Source organism: Agelaius tricolor, unplaced genomic scaffold, assembly GCF_023055355.1.
Source record: "Agelaius tricolor isolate 1412-34295 unplaced genomic scaffold, bAgeTri1.0.p SCAF_1, whole genome shotgun sequence".
Lineage (NCBI taxonomy): Eukaryota > Metazoa > Chordata > Aves > Passeriformes > Icteridae > Agelaius > Agelaius tricolor.
This window is the reverse complement of record NW_027269261.1, coordinates 95,116,720-95,134,590: the sequence shown is the minus strand read 5'-3', so window position 1 is coordinate 95,134,590 and position 17,871 is coordinate 95,116,720. Positions and strand designations below refer to the sequence as shown.

The window sequence follows — 17,871 nt, the reverse complement described above, 5'->3', positions numbered from 1 at the left end:
AACTGCAGAAGGAGGAAAATATGAAGAAGAAAGAAGAATGCTGGAGAAAAGTATCATCTCAGATAGTAGGGGGAAAAAACTCTCTTTTTTGCACTAGTTGTAAATGGAAAATAGAAATAGACAATATTTGAAAGGTGCTACAGCAAAGAAAAACCTTTCTGAGGTGTCAGATATTGAAATAGTGACATCTGATACAGGCATTTCAGAACTTTTCAATTAGAGATAAGGAAAAGTGTGCCACAGCCTTTCTTCTAGTTCTGTAGTGAAATCTCAGAACACTTGGCTTACCTTAAGGACAGCTTGGCATCTTCCTGCTGCTGTTTCTGGACTAGGGCAGGGGGTGGAGCAGCTGCCACCATCACCATGTGGCCAGCACAGAGCTCCAATCCCCCTGGCCTGCTGCTGGCTGCCCATGGACAACCTCACTGTGCAGAGCTGCCCCTCCTCAGCCCACGCCTGCTCCTGGCTCATCCCTCCCCCTGGCTGCCCACACCTGGCAGTTCCCATTCTTCCATCCCTCACCTTCATCCATCCGCACTCTTCATCCCTCACCTGTTTCTGCTCACCTTCCTCTAGGTGTTGTATGCAGAACTTTGCCTGTATTTATGGGTGTGAGGCTGAGGCTGCTTATCTCTTTAAAAACTGTGAAAGAAATTTTTTAGTTACTTGCTCAGTGATCTTGGGCAGGCCCAGTTAAGGTAGTTGGTGTGGGATGTAGAAATTCAATATTCAGGAGTCTGTAGTGATGTCCAGCTCCCAGTGCACACATGTGACAGCCAGTGCAATAAAGCCCATCTCTGAAACAGAGCTAATACCTAAAAAACCTCAGACTATGTTATTTTTGGTAGCCAGTTTTTCCTTTCATGGTAAAGAAGAGTGAATTTAGATTTCTAAACACATGATGAAGAAAATGTACTCCATCTTCTGGAGAGTAGGGTGGGGAAATGGTTGAAAACTAATACAGTAGAATTTCAGACAACTGTTTGGACCCTAATCCTCTGCCCAACCTTATACAGCACTGTCTGAGTAGTTCCTGCTATTTCACACCAAAAACAGTTTAAAGACTTTTTTTCCCTTCAATATTACTAAGAAAAGCAGCTATGAAATGCAGCCAGGAACAAAGTGTGAAATATTATGTACCAGGTAGGTTCTGCTGCCATATTAAAATTAATAGTACTAACACTGGTGACTTTAATAAAACCTGAATTTCCAGATTGAATTCCATTAGTTCCCATGAAATGCACAATATATCAGGAAATAAAAGGCTACAGGAAATACTGTACACACAGGACTGCCAGAATTGAAAAAGGCTTTAAAAAGGGAAAAAAGTTTTAAAGAGTAAAGAGTATACATTTTAAAAACTCAAGAAATAGGTTTTCAACAGCTCTCCTGACTGTTAGGCATGCAGTATGCTTTGTGTAGTGTAAGCTTTTAAGAAAATATAATAGCTGCAGCTTTGAGTCATTGCTAACACAGCATCCCTACTTTTTAGACAGGGAACAATTATTTTTTTTCCCTGCTACTCAGCTGCAGAAATAATGATGGAATTCTTATACTCTGGTGCTTGTTTCAGACATTACTTTTATTCAACGAGGTGAAACAAGATAGGATACCTTATTTTGGGGTAGGCTTTTTTTTACAGCTCTAGATTTTGTTCTGTTTTGCAGTTTGACAGGTTCTAACTTAAATATGCAGCAAATAATTTCTTAAGGGGTCAGTGCAAGTGAGTTAAAGATCCTCAGCTTCTTCTCTTCAGTCACTTGGAGCTCATAGGCAAGACATGTTTAAGAAATTGGGAAATAGATATGTGACTTTATGCAGTTTTTATGACATCGAGTCCCTAACGCAATGAGTGAATAGAATGAAAAATGCATGACTTTCCTTTCCCTGCTAATGTAGCACTTTTCCATAGTTATAATGAATGTTATTTGAAGGTATGCTGTGCTTTTATCAGTAACACTACAAGACTTCTCAGCATGCATTTGAAAATAGTTGCATGTAAGACTTTTCATCATAAACATTATTTTCAGGAACATTTGACAGCTGATTCTTGTAAGAAGTGATTTTTCTAAACTTTAAGTCACTCTGCTAATCATAAAGTATTTGTTTTTCTCTCATTTCCAAAATCTGTTTATAAAAGCAACATTATAGAATGGGAAGTTTATATTCAGTGCATTAACTACCATGCAACAACATGACCATGAAATGTGCTGTGCTCTTCCCAGTCAGGAGCTGATGGTTGGCACCTTTTACATCCTCTACTCTCTAAAACACTGATGTAATGATTTGCTTGATCCAGAAAAACACGAATGGGTGTTAATCCAGAAAAACATGAATGGATGTTAATCTAGAACTTCCTTTTTTTTTTTCCCCTGACATGTTTTTTTGCTCTGCCTTTTTGAAATTTTACCATAATACTCTGTACTAAGTGTTCGTTATCCTTTGGCATCTGTTGGGTTTTACAGGCTGTATGATGAATGGACATTCCCCACTCCCACACCTCTGCCAGGCAAGCCCATTGTGAAGGACTGTGAAGGATGTTATCACCATGCAATCCTTGCCCAGCTCTCCAATCAGCTCTGCCTGGCCTGTTTGCCTTACACAATGTGGGCAGGCAGCAGGGATGAAGGTCCCTTCCTGCTGGCTTTGGACATGCTGGATAAGGAAGAACATCTTGAAAGGAGGAGAAGGGTTCACTCTTCTCACTTCAAGAGACTTCTGGAGTACAGGAGGGACATGAAAGGCCAATGCCTGGGCAAGGAGGGTGCTGGTTGAGCTGGGACAGGGTAGAACCTCCTATGGGAACAGGGAACTTTCCTGCAGCAGGGAGCAAACTTACAGGCTTTGAGTGTGATGCTTTCAGATATCCAGAAACACCAAGTGTCGAGTGTCGTTGTGCGAGTTAATGCATGTTGCTGGAATTTTGCCCTGAATTTGCCTTTTGTTTGTTTTTCTCTGCAGATTTTTTATTATTGCTTAGAGACTATGTGGGGACATCAAAGAATCCTGCTGACTCCCATGATGTGCTTACCTGCCCTCTGCTATCCTTTTGAGAGTCAGTCAAAAATCTGAGACAAAGCACATATGAATATTCAGCCAAGAACTAATTCCTCCCTTGTGCCTGTAGTGACCTCTTGCATCTTACACAGGAAGCACAGGCTTTGAAGTGTAAATAAAATTTAAGTTTACTGGCCTAACACTGAGATGGTAACCCCAGGCCAGGGAGCAGGATTGGAGGGGGAGCAGACAAGAGCTGGGACAGATGGAGGGAAACTCCTCCTAATCATGGCTATTCCTGCTTTGGCAGTGGAGGCTCCTGCCCTGCACAATTCAGCCACCTGCACACAGTGGCTCTTATGGCCTTGTAGCTGCTGGCAGAGGCGATGGAAGCAGTAACCTTACAGATATTTTGCTATTCTGGGGGAAAGCCTAAATTGCCTGTACCCTAAAGCTGATCCTGATCTTTGTCTGAACTTTGTTTAGTTTGCAGGGTCGGCTGTGGGAAATGTGTCTATCATATATTTTTCATTTGAAAGGCTGCATTATCCAGACTTTTCTTTTTATGTATATATATCCTTTTTTCTTTTATTTTGTATTTTTCCTCATGTAGATGGGTGCTTCCATGACTACTGCATAGATAAAATGGAATAAACAAATAGAGAAAACAGAAATTTAAAAAAAAATTCACATTAATCAGACCTGTAGATATGAAAGCTTTTCTGAGCCATGGTACTCTTTGCTGGAAGAAATTATGTCATGTTACTCTCGCAGCTATCATCCACAACTGTCAGTAGAGCCCCAAGTAATTTACTTTCCATGTTCTAAGTACCAATTTTTTTAATGTTAATCTAGAACTTCCTTTTTTTTTCCACTGACATGTTTTTTTGCTCTGCCTGTTTGAAATTTTACCATAATACTCTGTACTAAAGTGTTCCTTATCCTTTGGCATCTGTTGGGTTTTACAACCTTGAACTAAGGTGCATTAGGATTTTGCTGAAGAGACCATCAGAAATGTACATTTTTCACCTTTGGTTGCGAAGGAGAATTTTCTGTCACAATGGAAAGGAATGCTTACTGCTCTGACACGTGACTACACGTGCCACAACAGCTGCACCTCTCCTACTCTCCCTTACATAAAAATCTCTTGTGTCTTACCTTGTCCAGACAGGCTGTCTTGGTCGACTTCCTTGAAAGGAGGTTCTGCTATGTCAGTCAGTTCTTCCTTCTCTTCAGCTTCCCTGTCCAGCTCTCTGGCAGGCAGGAGATGGGGTGTGGTGAAGCTCCCCGTGGTGCCCAGCTCCACTGGAGACTCAGAGCCACCCGTGAGCGAGTCCTGGCCAGCAGAGGCATCTGCTGGGGGAGGCAAATAGGAATCCTCTGGTTTTGGAGGACTGCTGGTGCTACCCAGAGCACTGAAAGGCACTGTGAAACTTGGGTGGTCAGTAGCAATAACTTGGGTGTATGGATATCTGTCCTGAAATGGTTCTCTGGAGGGTTTGGTAGGAAAATCAGGTTCAGATGTAATAAAATTATTAAATTCTTCAGGGATGCTGATTTCTTCACTTAGAGCAGGGCTTTCAGTTGTAAATTCATCAACAAATACATCTCCTCTTTGATCTACTGTTGCTGGACTGGGATAACCTAGTGGGAGTTCCTCCTAAAAAAGTTTTAAAAAAGCAGCTTTCATTATTATGTTTGAACTTCATTGCTAAAAAGGCAATAATCTTTAGCCACATGAGCTAGCAAATAGCTAAGTCAACATGGGTTGGGTTGGAAGGGGCCTTAGAGCTCATCTAGTCACAAGCTCCCCTGCCATGGTAAGTGTCATCTTCCACTAGACCACGTTGCTCAATGGCACATCCAACCTGTCCTGGAGCACTGCCAGGGCTGGGGCATCCTTAACCTCCCCAGGCACCCTGTACCAGTTTCTCACCATCCTCACAGTAAAGAACATCTACTGCATATCTAACTTAAATTTCCCATCTTTCAGTTTGAGCCCATTTTCCTTGTCCTGTTACTACAGATCTGACAAACTCTGTCTGACAGAGTCCCTCTCCAGCTTCCCTGCAGGCCCCTTCAGATACAGGAAGGCTGCTATGAACTCGTCGGATTAATAAAATGTTTGGCATGTACATGTGATCCTGATCACAGTTCCTGTAATTTTAAAAGTGGTGGAAGGAAGATGACTTTAACTAGCCCTGTAAACTGCTCTCTTTCTGCCATTAAGATGTACTGCTGAACTGATGAGCCACTGTTTACATTATAATTAAATCTGGAAAACATAATCAGGCTGTAATATTCACCTGCAAGTGCTCTAAACAGTATCTCTGCTGCAGTAAAACAACACAACATTCATCCTTACAGAATGTACAAAAGGCACATATGGTATTCCAGCATAAGAAACTTTTTGTGTATATCTTTTCCCATGGAGAAATAAATAAACATGAAAAGTGTTATTAACCTACCAAATCAGGGCCTGCCAGAGGAATAGTGACCACACCTTGGATATCATTGTCTAAATCACTAGGTGGTATAATAGTTTCTGCAAAGAAAATCAAAAACATTAGAAAGAGAGAAAGAGACAGCACAGAATACTTCAGCACCAGCACATGGAAAACTGATCAAAACACAAACTCAATTAAAAAAAACAGTACTAAAATGTTCTCCATCAAAAAATTGCTTTTAAAAATCCATCTAAAGACAAAAAAGTATCAATTCCCATTCAAAAATGCAATTATGAAGAAAACCAAACTTTATATGCACTATTCTTCATATGCTTTATTTAGCATAAATGGGATAGGTCTGCAGAGAGCTGAACCATGGAGGAATGCTTAAAATGATCTGAAGTGTGAACCCCTCAGTTAAATCTGCATGGACTACAATGACTCATTATATTGTGCTCATTAAGCCTCAAGCCATTCCAGTTTTAGCCTGAGTCCACACCGTTGCAATGTCAGTGTTTTGGCTTTTGTGCTCAGGCTGGTCCTTTCACCTCTCAGAGAAGAACTTAAAAGTACTTGCATGCAAACTGTTTGTCTAAAATTGGTTATTAGAATTAACTATTGGGAGAAAGTTGATTAAAATATTTATTATTGAAGTGTTCTATAAAAATTTTTTCTTGGGAATTTTCCTATACATTAAAATATGACACTTTATTCTTACAGAAAGTATTAGTTCAACTGAATAACTTTTTTTTTGGTAGGAAAATGCTGCTGTTTGCAAATGAAACACTGTAGCTAAAATTTGGTATGGGTTTTGAGGTTGTTGCAGTAAATATGCATATGAAAATTATTTCAAATTATTTTCCCCCTTTTTTAACACATCTCTCAAAAAGTAGTTTGCTAGCTTTGCAAAAATGATTGATGAACTAGAAAGGGATATTTATTAGCTGGATTACTGAACACCAGACCTTCAGCTTCCGCTGGAGGTTTTCACACCCAGCTTGTCTTCTACACTCCCTCTGTGTTTCAGTGTGTGAGTGAAACACATCTTTACTGATTTTATCTGGGGATCAAATGCTGTTTAAGGTGCCAATGTCTCTGATGCTGCTGAGAGGTTAGATGGCTTGCTTACAATAAAGATAGAGCTTTCAGAAAGCTAATCTGATGTAAGAGGCAGATTTAATTTTTTTTCTTGTTAAAGAAAGAGGAGTGTCCATACTGGAAGTTAAAATGATTCAGTGAATACTCATAGTATTTATTTTATTTTTCTCCTCTTAATGATGTTAGTGTTCAAAAAAACAAAAAACCAAGAAAAATATTCTAATACAGTTGCAAGTTAGGCTGTATAAAGACACATTTTACTATAAAACTTAACTTATTTCAACACCAAGGAGAATGGACTATGCCAGATGAAAATCATCTGTTAGAGAAGCAACGGACACCTTACTGAAATTGCATCAGTTTGGGAAGGCAAGATTCAGGCTTGTGCCTGGCACCTGCCACCTGCTGTACTGACCATCAGTAAACTGAAGTGTTCCAAGGTCCACTGGCAGGGACTGGTCTTCATGGAGTGCAGTGGCAACCAGCTGCTGAAGGTCTGTTACTGTCAGTTTAGTTGCTGATATTTCCCTCTCTTCAACTGGAGAAATTGGTATTTTTTCACTTTCGACCTTATTAGATCCAATAGTTGAGATGTCATCTGCTGTGCCTTTGGTTTCTGAGCCATCTCTCTCAAAGTTCACCACGTATCTTGCTACTGTGCTGCTGGATCTGCAAGGGGGAAAGGTGAGAGTGCCCAGAGCAGCAAAATCAGTCACTGGCTGAGAAATTATTTTCCAGACCAACAAATCTGCAGCCATAACATATTCTGTTAGAGTAATGCAAATTTACTTCTTTCTAATGAGTCTGTCACCTTCAAGTTACTTTTTCTTCACCGAACTCCTTTTTTTCCCATGCATAACTTTTAATAAAAATTCCCACATTGAAGGTAATTGCAAAAATCTTCTAACATAATCTGATTTAATCTGACTACTCAGAAATCTGTAGAACTGGTAATATAGTGTGAAGTCCTTGACTACTGATTCAAACAGCTATGAAGGCACACTGGGGTTATTAGAACGTATAATCACACATTAATTATTCAGGAACCTATGAAAAGGGATTAGATCCTAAAACTGGAGATAAGCAAAAATCTTATCACAAGAGACATTTTTTTTCTCTTTTTCAAAGAACAGCCATCTAATGTGGCAAGCAAATCACTTTTTCACAGTGGGAGTTAGCTTTTCCCAGTGCAAAAGGGTGTGTATGGCTTCTCCCTGGAATTCATGTTTAACAGAAGTCTCAAATATTCACCATTTTTAATACATCATTTTTATACATGTTAAATTCACCTAATTAAATGAAAAATAGTGAGTACATTGTAAACATTTCTATTCCACTATGTTACTTTTTTTTACAATGTCAAATAACAATAAAGAGAAGAATTTCACTTTTATCTAGTGTGTGCAATATATTTGCATTTATATGACATTGCAAGAATTCAGGAAACACATTAGAAAATTCTTCCTTTTAAAGCATGAGCAAAAGAGAAATTCTGGGAAACTGCTAGACAAATTATTCCCCGGTAGCACTTTTAAGCAGCAAGAACAATAGACTCTGTAGCTGTTTGTATTACCAGTGAAAAACTTCCTGCATTTTATCAAGCTAGTAACTGGTCTCTTTGCTATTCTATCTGCCTTGATAATGGAGATAACAAATCAAATTCTACATACTTATGGAAATATTGTGTACATGGGAATACAGCTAGGAAACAGCAGATCAAAAATGAAAATTTGAATATAGTTTTCCTACTTATTTTTCCCTTTCAGTATACAGCTGGTATAAATCTTTAGTCATATGAATGTGAATTTTCTTAGGTCAAAGATTTTCTTTTCTTCAGAGACATCCTAACAAAATTTGATTACATGAAACATTCAGATTAAAGGTGTCCCTGACACTTTATAGCACAGATTTTGTACTTAGGCAGATTTTGTACTTAGAACACAACCAATTCACTTTGTCACATCAAGATAAAGACATTTAATGATTTATCTATCTACATCATAAAGTTATTAATAATAATTATTATTATAATTAGTCTATAAAACAATGATGAATGAGTGAAAGATTACCCATCTTTCTCCTTCTTCTGTCTTCATTTCATCGCAGAATAAAGAATGTGAGAAAGGATTGCAAAGGAAAGAAAAATAAAGATTCATGTTTACTGGTAAATAGTTGTCACACACTTCACAACCATCTTTTGACAATTTATCTTATCTTCTACATGTCATCTACAATTTTTAGCTCTGTGTGAAATTGACAGTCTACTCTCCATCAGTTCACTTTTTCCCTTCCAAACAATGGGAATCACTGTGGGGGAATTTGTGTGGGGAAACAGGAATTTTATTTTACCATGGCTGTCTGAAATACCAGCTTTCCTATTTCCATGGTGAAATGGTGCAGTTTGAGCCTTGTCACTGCTAAAATCTGTGGTGGCAATGGGCACTTGTGGCAGTACTTTCCATGATCACAGTTACCATCCACCATGTCTATTCAGGCTGTAGTCACAGGGGTAACTTGAACCATTAATTACCTCTGGAAGACATGCCTATGTTGACCTTCTACACATAATGCTCAGTTATTTTCCCTGGTGAACTCTCCAGAATACCTATGATGTTGTCTTTTTTCATGGCTTTGTGGGAAATGCTGCTAGAATGTGTAGTACTATGGCAATAGCACTACATGGAGAGAATGGACAGTAACACCCATCTTTGCTGATCTGTAACTCCTAAAGCTAACTAAATTACTGGATATTAGGAATCAATCCAATTTTTCCACCTGATGAATGTTCTTTCATACCAGCTAAGTCCAAGATATGATAGCAAAGTGGATCCCAGACCTCCTGGAGTCGCAACTAAATGAGATTAGGTACTGCAAGTTGTAACTATGAGATCTACTATACATTTTCTCTGCTTGTACTGCAGTAGGCAGCTTTTTGTTTTATTAATTTCAATATAAAAATACAAGGAACTAATTTTCAGACTATTTTGCTCTTCTCTCTCCTTTTCCTAGGCAATTTTTGTAGAGAGAAATGCTAGGAAGAAGGATGCTCTTGTCTAAAATTGCATTGCAATATGAGTGTTCTTCAACATATATTAAATATTGCAAGAAGTACTGAGTGTTCCTGATGCTGTGCCATAAGACCGAATGAATTTGTCTTTTTTCCCTGCTCTTTCTTTCCTTTTTGCAGTTTCTTACTATTATTATTTGTTTTTCATTTGATTCTTTATGCAATGTCCTCCCCCTCCCCTATAAATTCTCTATTCTCTGAAAGAGTAAATGAGGTTGTGTTAGTAGTAAACACACAAGGAAGCTAAAACTAAAAGAAATGGCAAGACAGAACAGAAATTTACTGAAAAAGTGAAACTTTTTTAATTGTCTGTAAGGCCTGAGAAAGAACTACTGAAAAAGTTTTATATGTGTGAACATGTATCTTCCTGCAACCCTCTCTTGCTAAGGCACCTTCACTGCAAGATATGAAGGGCAACAAAAAAGTTGTCACCTAACTAATCATGCTACTAACTCTCTTTATCTTGTCATTTTAAAAAGTCCTTAATACAGGGCTGTTAACAAACAATTCAAAGAATTTATTGTGTCCTTCAAGCTTCAGGGGAATCAAAGCTACTTTTGCTACTTCAAAACCTCATAGTCTCACTTGGGATGTGTCTGTACTTCTTGTCATGTTGTCCCTATGATATTCCCATAAAATTGCTTTCTGTTTACAGAAATACACAGCCCACTGTTCTACAGGTCTCTTCCTTTTTGAGGACAAGAAGGAAGAGGAGAACCCTCGGAACCAACAAAAAGGAGAGCCCCATTTTCTTACTTACTTGAATCCTAACACGCGGATTTCTTTGAATCCTGGAAGTTTCTCAAATATTTTTTTCATCTATAGAAAACCATAAAAAAATCAGCATAAGATCTATGACTAAAAGGCAATCACAAGATGACTACATAGACAATATTTTTCATATTTCAGAAAGAGCTTTAGGAAACAGTCTCAATTGTGCTCTTTTGGGTATCATAATTGCTTAGTTTAAACACAATATTTGCTTTGCATGTACTTGTATTACCTGTTAATATTGCTTTTCTTAGTAATGTAACTATGCAAACAAGGGATAATCAATTTCATAGAACAGCAATTAAAAAAACATGAATCAAATGGTTTTCTCATTTTCAGTAGTTTTGGTTCATAAATAATTTTGTGATTCAAGTCACCTGTAAATTGTTAATTATTTAGACATATTAAGCAACTGCAAATGAGTTTATATTATCTGACAAATCATTTAGAAATGAAACGGTTTTAACTGTCTTGTACAAACAGAATAACAATACAATTTTAATTCCAGTGTTAACAGTAGTACAATTACATGGTTTTGAATAGAAGAGGCATTACATGTGTACTACACAATGTCTGCAGGCACTTATGTCTGAGGGTAATGCTGAAAATCTTCAGAGAAACCATTTTTTGCCAGGTCTGCCAAGGCATCCTTTACCATTTTTCTACACATATCTGGAACTGAACCAGGAAAGTGAAATAGGTTCCACTAAGGAATGTTCATGAAACTGATGAGAGGCTTTAGTTAATTTTACTAAGAAAACCTTTTGGGAACCTCAAGTCATTAACTGCTATCAGTTAAACTGATAGCTGAACATTCAGTTAATATTATTAACTGCATGAAAATACGACAGATGTTCCAATTCGTACATAAACCCTGGTAATGCACAATGAGTGTATGTCCTTTGAAGAATAGTTCAGACAACAGTAGCTAATTACTTTTAACATTTGTATTACATTTTTCATTAGGTTTATTGTAGAAATTAAATTATGACAAAGTGTTGCCCATGAATTCCTGATTAAGTCTGAACAAAATTCCTAAAGTTATTCTGTTCATCCATTATCTGAGGCTTCTGCTGATGTCAAAGGTGTTGACTTGTTAGCTTGCTGGCTGAATAGATGGCTTAAATCTGGGGATAAGCTGATACTACACATGAAGGAAACGTGAAGGTCTTGAGAAGACAGAAATGACCTGTTTAAAGTGAGGGCAGTACATACTAATCCTATTTCTTGGTGAAGATAATTTCATAGTATGAACCTCAACCAAGGTACAAAGTCAACAATTTTTTGCATTCATTAAGCATCCCTACCTGTAGCTGAAATTTGGCAGCTAGTTGTTGGTACTCTGGGGAGTTGGGGTCACTAAGTTCAGCTGTGTACTCCTGATCAGTGAGAGTCACACTGAATTCCACCATTTGCTCCACAGGCAGCTCAGGGACTGCATTTGTTCCCAGCTCCTGGAAAAGAAAAGGCAAGGACAAAAAGGGAATAAATAAAACCAAGAGATAGTTTTCCCCTCCACAATTCAGTATTTAATAGGTAGAAATGGTCCCGTTTAAGATCATCCCCAAAATAACTTTCTGAACTACATTCCACAAAAGGTGAAAATTCCTGGTATATCTGTTGGCTTAATTCTTCTGTCTTTGCAAACAAGTTTCTATTACTTGAGAGGTAACTTGAGAATTGCCTTTGATATGCATAAATGAAGATGAAGAGAATCAAGCCTTTCTTGCACAGAGACTGTTACCAAGTCTTAGTTCCATCATCATAAAGTCACACAGCTGTTTTCTGTTCAGAGGTTTGCATTTGTTTTTTGCTGATAATAAAAGGGAATTATCCCTAGCCATAATACACCTTTCTTATGCAGTAAACTTTGCTGCTATTAAAAGTTGTTGTATTTTGTATGCTGTTTACCAACAGTATTTGCAGCTTTTCCCTCCACTGTGAGGCCACACATCTGTGCTGAGACCACAGCAGCCAGGACAGGGAAAACAGCAGCCCTTCCCAGCACCCCTCCCCTCTCTCAGAGGTGTCCCTTCCAGCAGGTGCTGTTAGTGTGCAGAGGGGCAGTCCCCAGTGCTGCTGCATGGCTGCCCTGAGGGCACAGCAGTGGAGAAGCCTCTGACAGCTGGCTGGGCAGAAAGAGGCAAGGAAGCCCCAGTCCTATCTCCTGTGTCGTGGCAAGCCCAGCAGGTATTCTTTTTTTGGCATTATTTAATGAAGAGCAATGTTACAAAATGGTGCAAAATAGGCAACAGGCCCCTCCTTGAAAGACTGAAAACTGCCCAAAAGCTGGTTGCCATGCTTTTGTACTTTCTACTATATACCCAAAACCCATCATGCCCTACTCCAGTATATAACAGATGCTAATAAACCCCTTCAGTCCTGCTAGCTGAAACAGAGGGGAACACTTGTTGTTTTTAAGCACTGTTTATAAGGTTTCTCCCTCTTTCCTGTTGGCTGAGCTCAAAAAAGAAAAGGTGAGTGAAAAAGTGTGTGAGCTGTCCTCACCTTCACAGGAGCCTTTGTGTCATTGAAAATTTCATTGAGCAATGTGCCATTAGGTGCATATGGAGAGAGGGGTGTGCCAGGAGAGCCTGCAGGCGGAGAGAAAGAAAAGTCAGGAAAGAACATCAAAAGCCTTCACATCAAAAGCCTTCTCTTCGTGTGTTGGTCAGGGGTCAGCTCACTGGAGCAGCTTTCCCCCTGCAGAGAGGGCTTGAGCACAAGCCTGTGCCATGACTTAGGGTGTGGGTAAAGCTGCTGCATTTTGTACAATAGACAACCTTTCTTCCAGGTCAAACATTAGTGGTGTGGCACGTGTGTGACTGAAGGCAAAAATGGCATTGACTATGATCAATGGAATTGTGTGAGTTAATAATATTTGGTAATTTTCTGTCATACCACATCATATATCACCAGGTGTCTTAATTTTGCCAGTTGAGATATTTATCCCTATGAGAGCCTCTTTTCTTTAGGCTCAATTAAAGGTAACAAGAGATGTCGACAGAGTTTTTCACCTAGAGGCCAAATTACCATGCTGGAAGTCCTTCCCAATAAGATTTTGATATATTTCATAAGAATATATGTTCAGGATGGTTTGTCCTTGAGCCAAAATGATAATATTTACAGATTTTTATCAATGTGTGAATTAACATTATTTTATTAACATCCTAACCTTACTTTAAAGAATTGAAGTACACAACAGGCCTAATTGTTATAGTCTGATCAATTTATTGTCTTGGCACCACTCTGACTTTCTTGCTTGTCAGTCTTTATTTGCCTTGCTTGCTTGTTTTGTTTTTGTTAACAAAATGCAGCAGTTGACATTTTAAATGGTATTTTTTAACTGAAGGAAAATTAACCCTATATTATCCAAGTTTGAAACTAGGTAAACACATATATTTGAAGACAAACTTTGAATGCAACATTTGAGTGGCAAATATGTTGTAAAGAGATAAAAAAAATTCTTCTGAAAGATTACTTTGCTCAAACATTTTCACTCCACTGAACTGTTGTAGAAGCATTCTGCAACATTCATTAAATATAGCCTTCTAAGAATCATTGGCCTTAGCAATTTTATTTAACAGGCAGACACAGAACAAGCAGATTTTATTTTACCTGTAGAAATGGAGGTAATGTCTTCCACCTTTTTGCCTCCAGTTTTCTCTGCTGATATTTCATCTTTCCTATCAATCAAATAGAAATGAGGTATTTAATTATCTGCATATTGTACTGGCAATGACAAAAGGGTGAAAAACCAAAAACATATAGAAATGATCCCTATATTAAGCATAGTTTAAATGAGAGAAGTTATCTCTAATAGAACATTTTGTGACCTGATTAAACAGGCAGTGGAGCAGCATAAGGACTACCAATCCTGTCATGAATCTGCTCATGAGGTTTTGTTTCAGAATTTATCAATGCCACCAGAGGGATGAGATCACAGAGATTAAATCAGTGCACTGGGGTTGTTTTTTTTACTCTTGGAACTCATTGAAGGGTTGACCACTATTTAAAATGGAAGAAAGGCTTCTTGTACATCACCTAAATCAGCCTTTGTCTTCTTTGCTATTTCTCATCCTATCAAGGTAGCTCAGTGAGGGCTTTAGGATTCTTCTCATTTTAGAGCCAATGGACATTTCAGGTTCCATGTGTGTTTCATATGGTGTGGTGTGAGAAAATAGTGGGTGGGCTTATTTTTCAGTTGTTAGCCTGCATTATAATACCATAAGGATGCTTCCAAATAATGATAGTATCAAATCTGATTCCTGATTCCAGATTATTTTGAGGTGTAGGAATGTTAGTGTTTGCTTCAGGATGTAATATTCATAGCTTAATGCCTACCATGGTCCCCAAGGAGGACAGCTAAAAACTCAAGTAAGAATATGGTGGGTATGATGTATCACAGGATTTGTTTGGTTTTGATGATAATTATTTTCTGGTTTAAGTTTTACAGCCACATGGTGAATACATTTTTAATAGCTACTGTTAGCTTGCTTGAAAAACAGCAATAGTATCCATCTCTAAGTACATTTTAAAATAAATAGATGTATCAAAGATTCTTTTACTTGGGCTAGAAATTATTCTATAGCCTTAAAACCAAATTGTTATTCATTTGTAACTTTTGTGAATATTAAGCTTCTTAGATAAGAATCTTCTAAAGGATGTTTTGAGATTTTGCTCTCCTGAAACTGGGGAGTAAAGTATAATTCCCGAAATTTTCTACAGTGCATACAGATGGAGTACTTGTGAAAACTGGTATGAATGAAAGAAATAAGGGTACTGCAAATGTGTAGTGTGGTGTTAACTGAGACAGCACAAAGCTTGTAGCAGAGACAGAAAAGGTGTCCTGAGCTACAGGAGGAACATAGATGTTTAATAACATAAATAAAGAACATGAATGAATGACAACTGATTTACCACGTCCGGATATCCTGTGCAGTGAGAACTAAAGTATAATTTGTAATGCTTTCACAGTGCTAACTAGTTATGTGTTGTATCTATACATGGAGACTGATTTCTCTACATGACATCTACAGAAGATACAAAATATTTTCTAGGCTACAAAGTAGTAAATATGAAGTCCAACCATGCATAATCATTGCTGTCTTTATTTCCAACTAAAATACAAGAAATTTCATGGAATCAAATTCACCTTCAGTGTTGTGTCTAGGGAAAACAGTACTGTTCACAGAGAACCTAAGAACTCTGAGATCAGTCACTTCTCTTAATGCCTTGCTGCCGCTGCTTGCACTAGGATGAATGAAAAGGGCTCCCTTTGGATTCCAGGAGAGTTCAATTAGGCCCTACATTATTACAAATATGTCAGATCTCCCATGTCAGAATGAATTAAGACACGTAAGACCTCTGTGATCAGGAGACAGTGTAACCTATGGAAAATATTATTTTCCTGAAAATCTCTTGAAAATCAAAGAAAACTTGAAGGGAAAAGAAACATCAATCGGAAGTTGTGGACAATGATTTGTCTGGCTGCACTGTAGTATTTATATACAGAGAACCAGAGTTCAGTATGGTAGCTTTAATCCTGCCACTCTCCAACTTCTGAGCATTGCCAGGAGCATACTTTTTCCAAAGAGTTTACAGAATAAAGTATCACATCAATTAACACTGTCATGATGTATAAAAATACAGGAGAAACCTAAAGTGAAGGCATAGAGTTTTCATGTTACTGTTTAAAGTAGCCTCTCAGTTAAACTTTTATTAAACTGACTTTCCTTTTGAGAATTACAGCAAGTTTTGTCACACTCCCAATCAACACTAGCCTAATGCCAAGCTATGTCTCTGTCAGGGTTTCATGCTCACATTAGTCTGAGAAAACATTCAGGGGTGTTTTGAAATGAACAGGTAACTCAGCCATTTGGCCATATCCATTATTGTGATTCAATTACAGTGTCCTATAATATATCCAGTAAACATCTCTCACAGCACACACCAAATACACCACAGTGCTATCTGAATATCTGCTCACATCCACACACAGCTACACATATCTTTACAAGGGAGGCAGTAACATCAAGTGGCAAGGTTCTATTTGTGCTACTTACCTTTCCTGGAAGGTTCTATGTTTTACTCGCTGCAAAAAGATTAAGAAAAACAGCATTTTACTAGTGGGTGTATCCAACCATTGAGCCTGTTAGCTCTTTTGTTTACTACACTTTTATGTTTTCCTTCTAAGATGTGCCCCCTCCTTCTCCTGAGCAATACTTTGCCCTTAAATAAGCAGGTGGGGAGGGACTTGAAAGTCTCTCCCAGTTTGTAAACAGATGTCAGTAATCCTTACCCGTTGAATTATTTCCAGGTGCTCTTGGGAATTGCTGAAGTTTTTCCCAATGTCAAATATGCAAAAGGTTTCTCTCTGGCAGGCAGTAACCCAGTTCTGATATTCAGAAGTATCAGGAATCCGATCCAGAAAAATACGAAAGGCTTCCCACACAGCTTCCTGGCAGACTGAGTAAGAAGAAAGGGGCTGGGGATAGATGCTTTGTACCAAATAGCAAACTTGAAAGCCTTTTAACAGTGATTTGGCATTTACACATTTTCACTCAAGATGAAGGAACGCACTTTTTCAAAATGTTTAAAAATTCTTTTAGAGAAGGGGATTTTCAAATTTAACAGAAAAACCATTTTAACCAAAACTTGCTGGTAATTTAAAATCTGTTGCCTTTAGCACTTTGCAAAACTCATTACTGTGAGATGGGACATTTATTTTCAATACTTGATACCTACTTTGCCTTAGAGTGAGTTCATTATCTGCATTATCTAAAATATGGGTGTCTCTGAAATTAGTGCAGTAAGTTTACTCTAAACTTGCTGTAGGGATGTACTCACCTAGCTGTGTTAGGGCCCCTCAATAATACCTCAGGAACGACCTGCCCTCCCAGTAGAGCAGCTGCATGTGGAGCAGATGTGGTCAGGTTATTAAAAAGGAACAGGCTATCTTTTGAAGAGATTTATTTATTATGAGCTAGCAATTAAAGCTACTTTCTATCTCCTTTTTCTTGCAACTCTCTGGCATTTGTTTTTCTGAGCAGTTACTGCTGAATAAAGATATACCATCTGATGATAAGTAATCCAGTTACCAGATAAATGTGACACATGACCAGTTGAGGAGGCACACATTGTAGTGTGTTCTCCCAGTTTGCCCCACATAAGAGACTGTCCTCATGGTGACCTAAGCTATGATGTGTATCTTCAGAGTTGGTATAAGGTCACAGGAGGCTGAAGAATCCCACAGCAACTGTCTGAGCTCCTACATCTGAGCTGTTTTGTGTTGTGTGCTCATCCCTGGAAGCACAGAATACATATATATGGAAAAAAGAATAAAATTGTCTAAATTTTCTTGCAGAAAAATTCTCTAGATGTCTGATATGATCCACAGTGCTTTTTCACTGTCATGGAACTTGAAGGGGGGGAGGTAATCTCCTAGGCTTTAGACACAGAAAAGAACCTGAAAGTATATATCCAAAACAA

The 17,871-nt window shown here is 38.2% G+C and overlaps 1 protein-coding gene across 1 annotated transcript in view; it reads right to left on the bottom strand.

The window, feature by feature from the left end:
- IMPG1 (interphotoreceptor matrix proteoglycan 1) overlaps window positions 1-17,871 on the bottom strand; it is a 49,879-nt gene that overhangs the window by 16,761 nt on the left and 15,247 nt on the right. The window contains exons 3-12 of the mRNA XM_071444466.1: window positions 16,682-16,848; window positions 16,446-16,474; window positions 13,999-14,066; window positions 12,889-12,974; window positions 11,688-11,834; window positions 10,370-10,428; window positions 8,612-8,632; window positions 6,958-7,211; window positions 5,466-5,542; window positions 4,156-4,657 (exon numbers count right to left, since the gene is read on the bottom strand). Of these exons, the coding sequence (XP_071300567.1) occupies window positions 4,156-4,657; window positions 5,466-5,542; window positions 6,958-7,211; window positions 8,612-8,632; window positions 10,370-10,428; window positions 11,688-11,834; window positions 12,889-12,974; window positions 13,999-14,066; window positions 16,446-16,474; window positions 16,682-16,848 (1,410 nt within the window). The remainder of the gene's footprint in view (window positions 1-4,155; window positions 4,658-5,465; window positions 5,543-6,957; window positions 7,212-8,611; window positions 8,633-10,369; window positions 10,429-11,687; window positions 11,835-12,888; window positions 12,975-13,998; window positions 14,067-16,445; window positions 16,475-16,681; window positions 16,849-17,871) is intronic.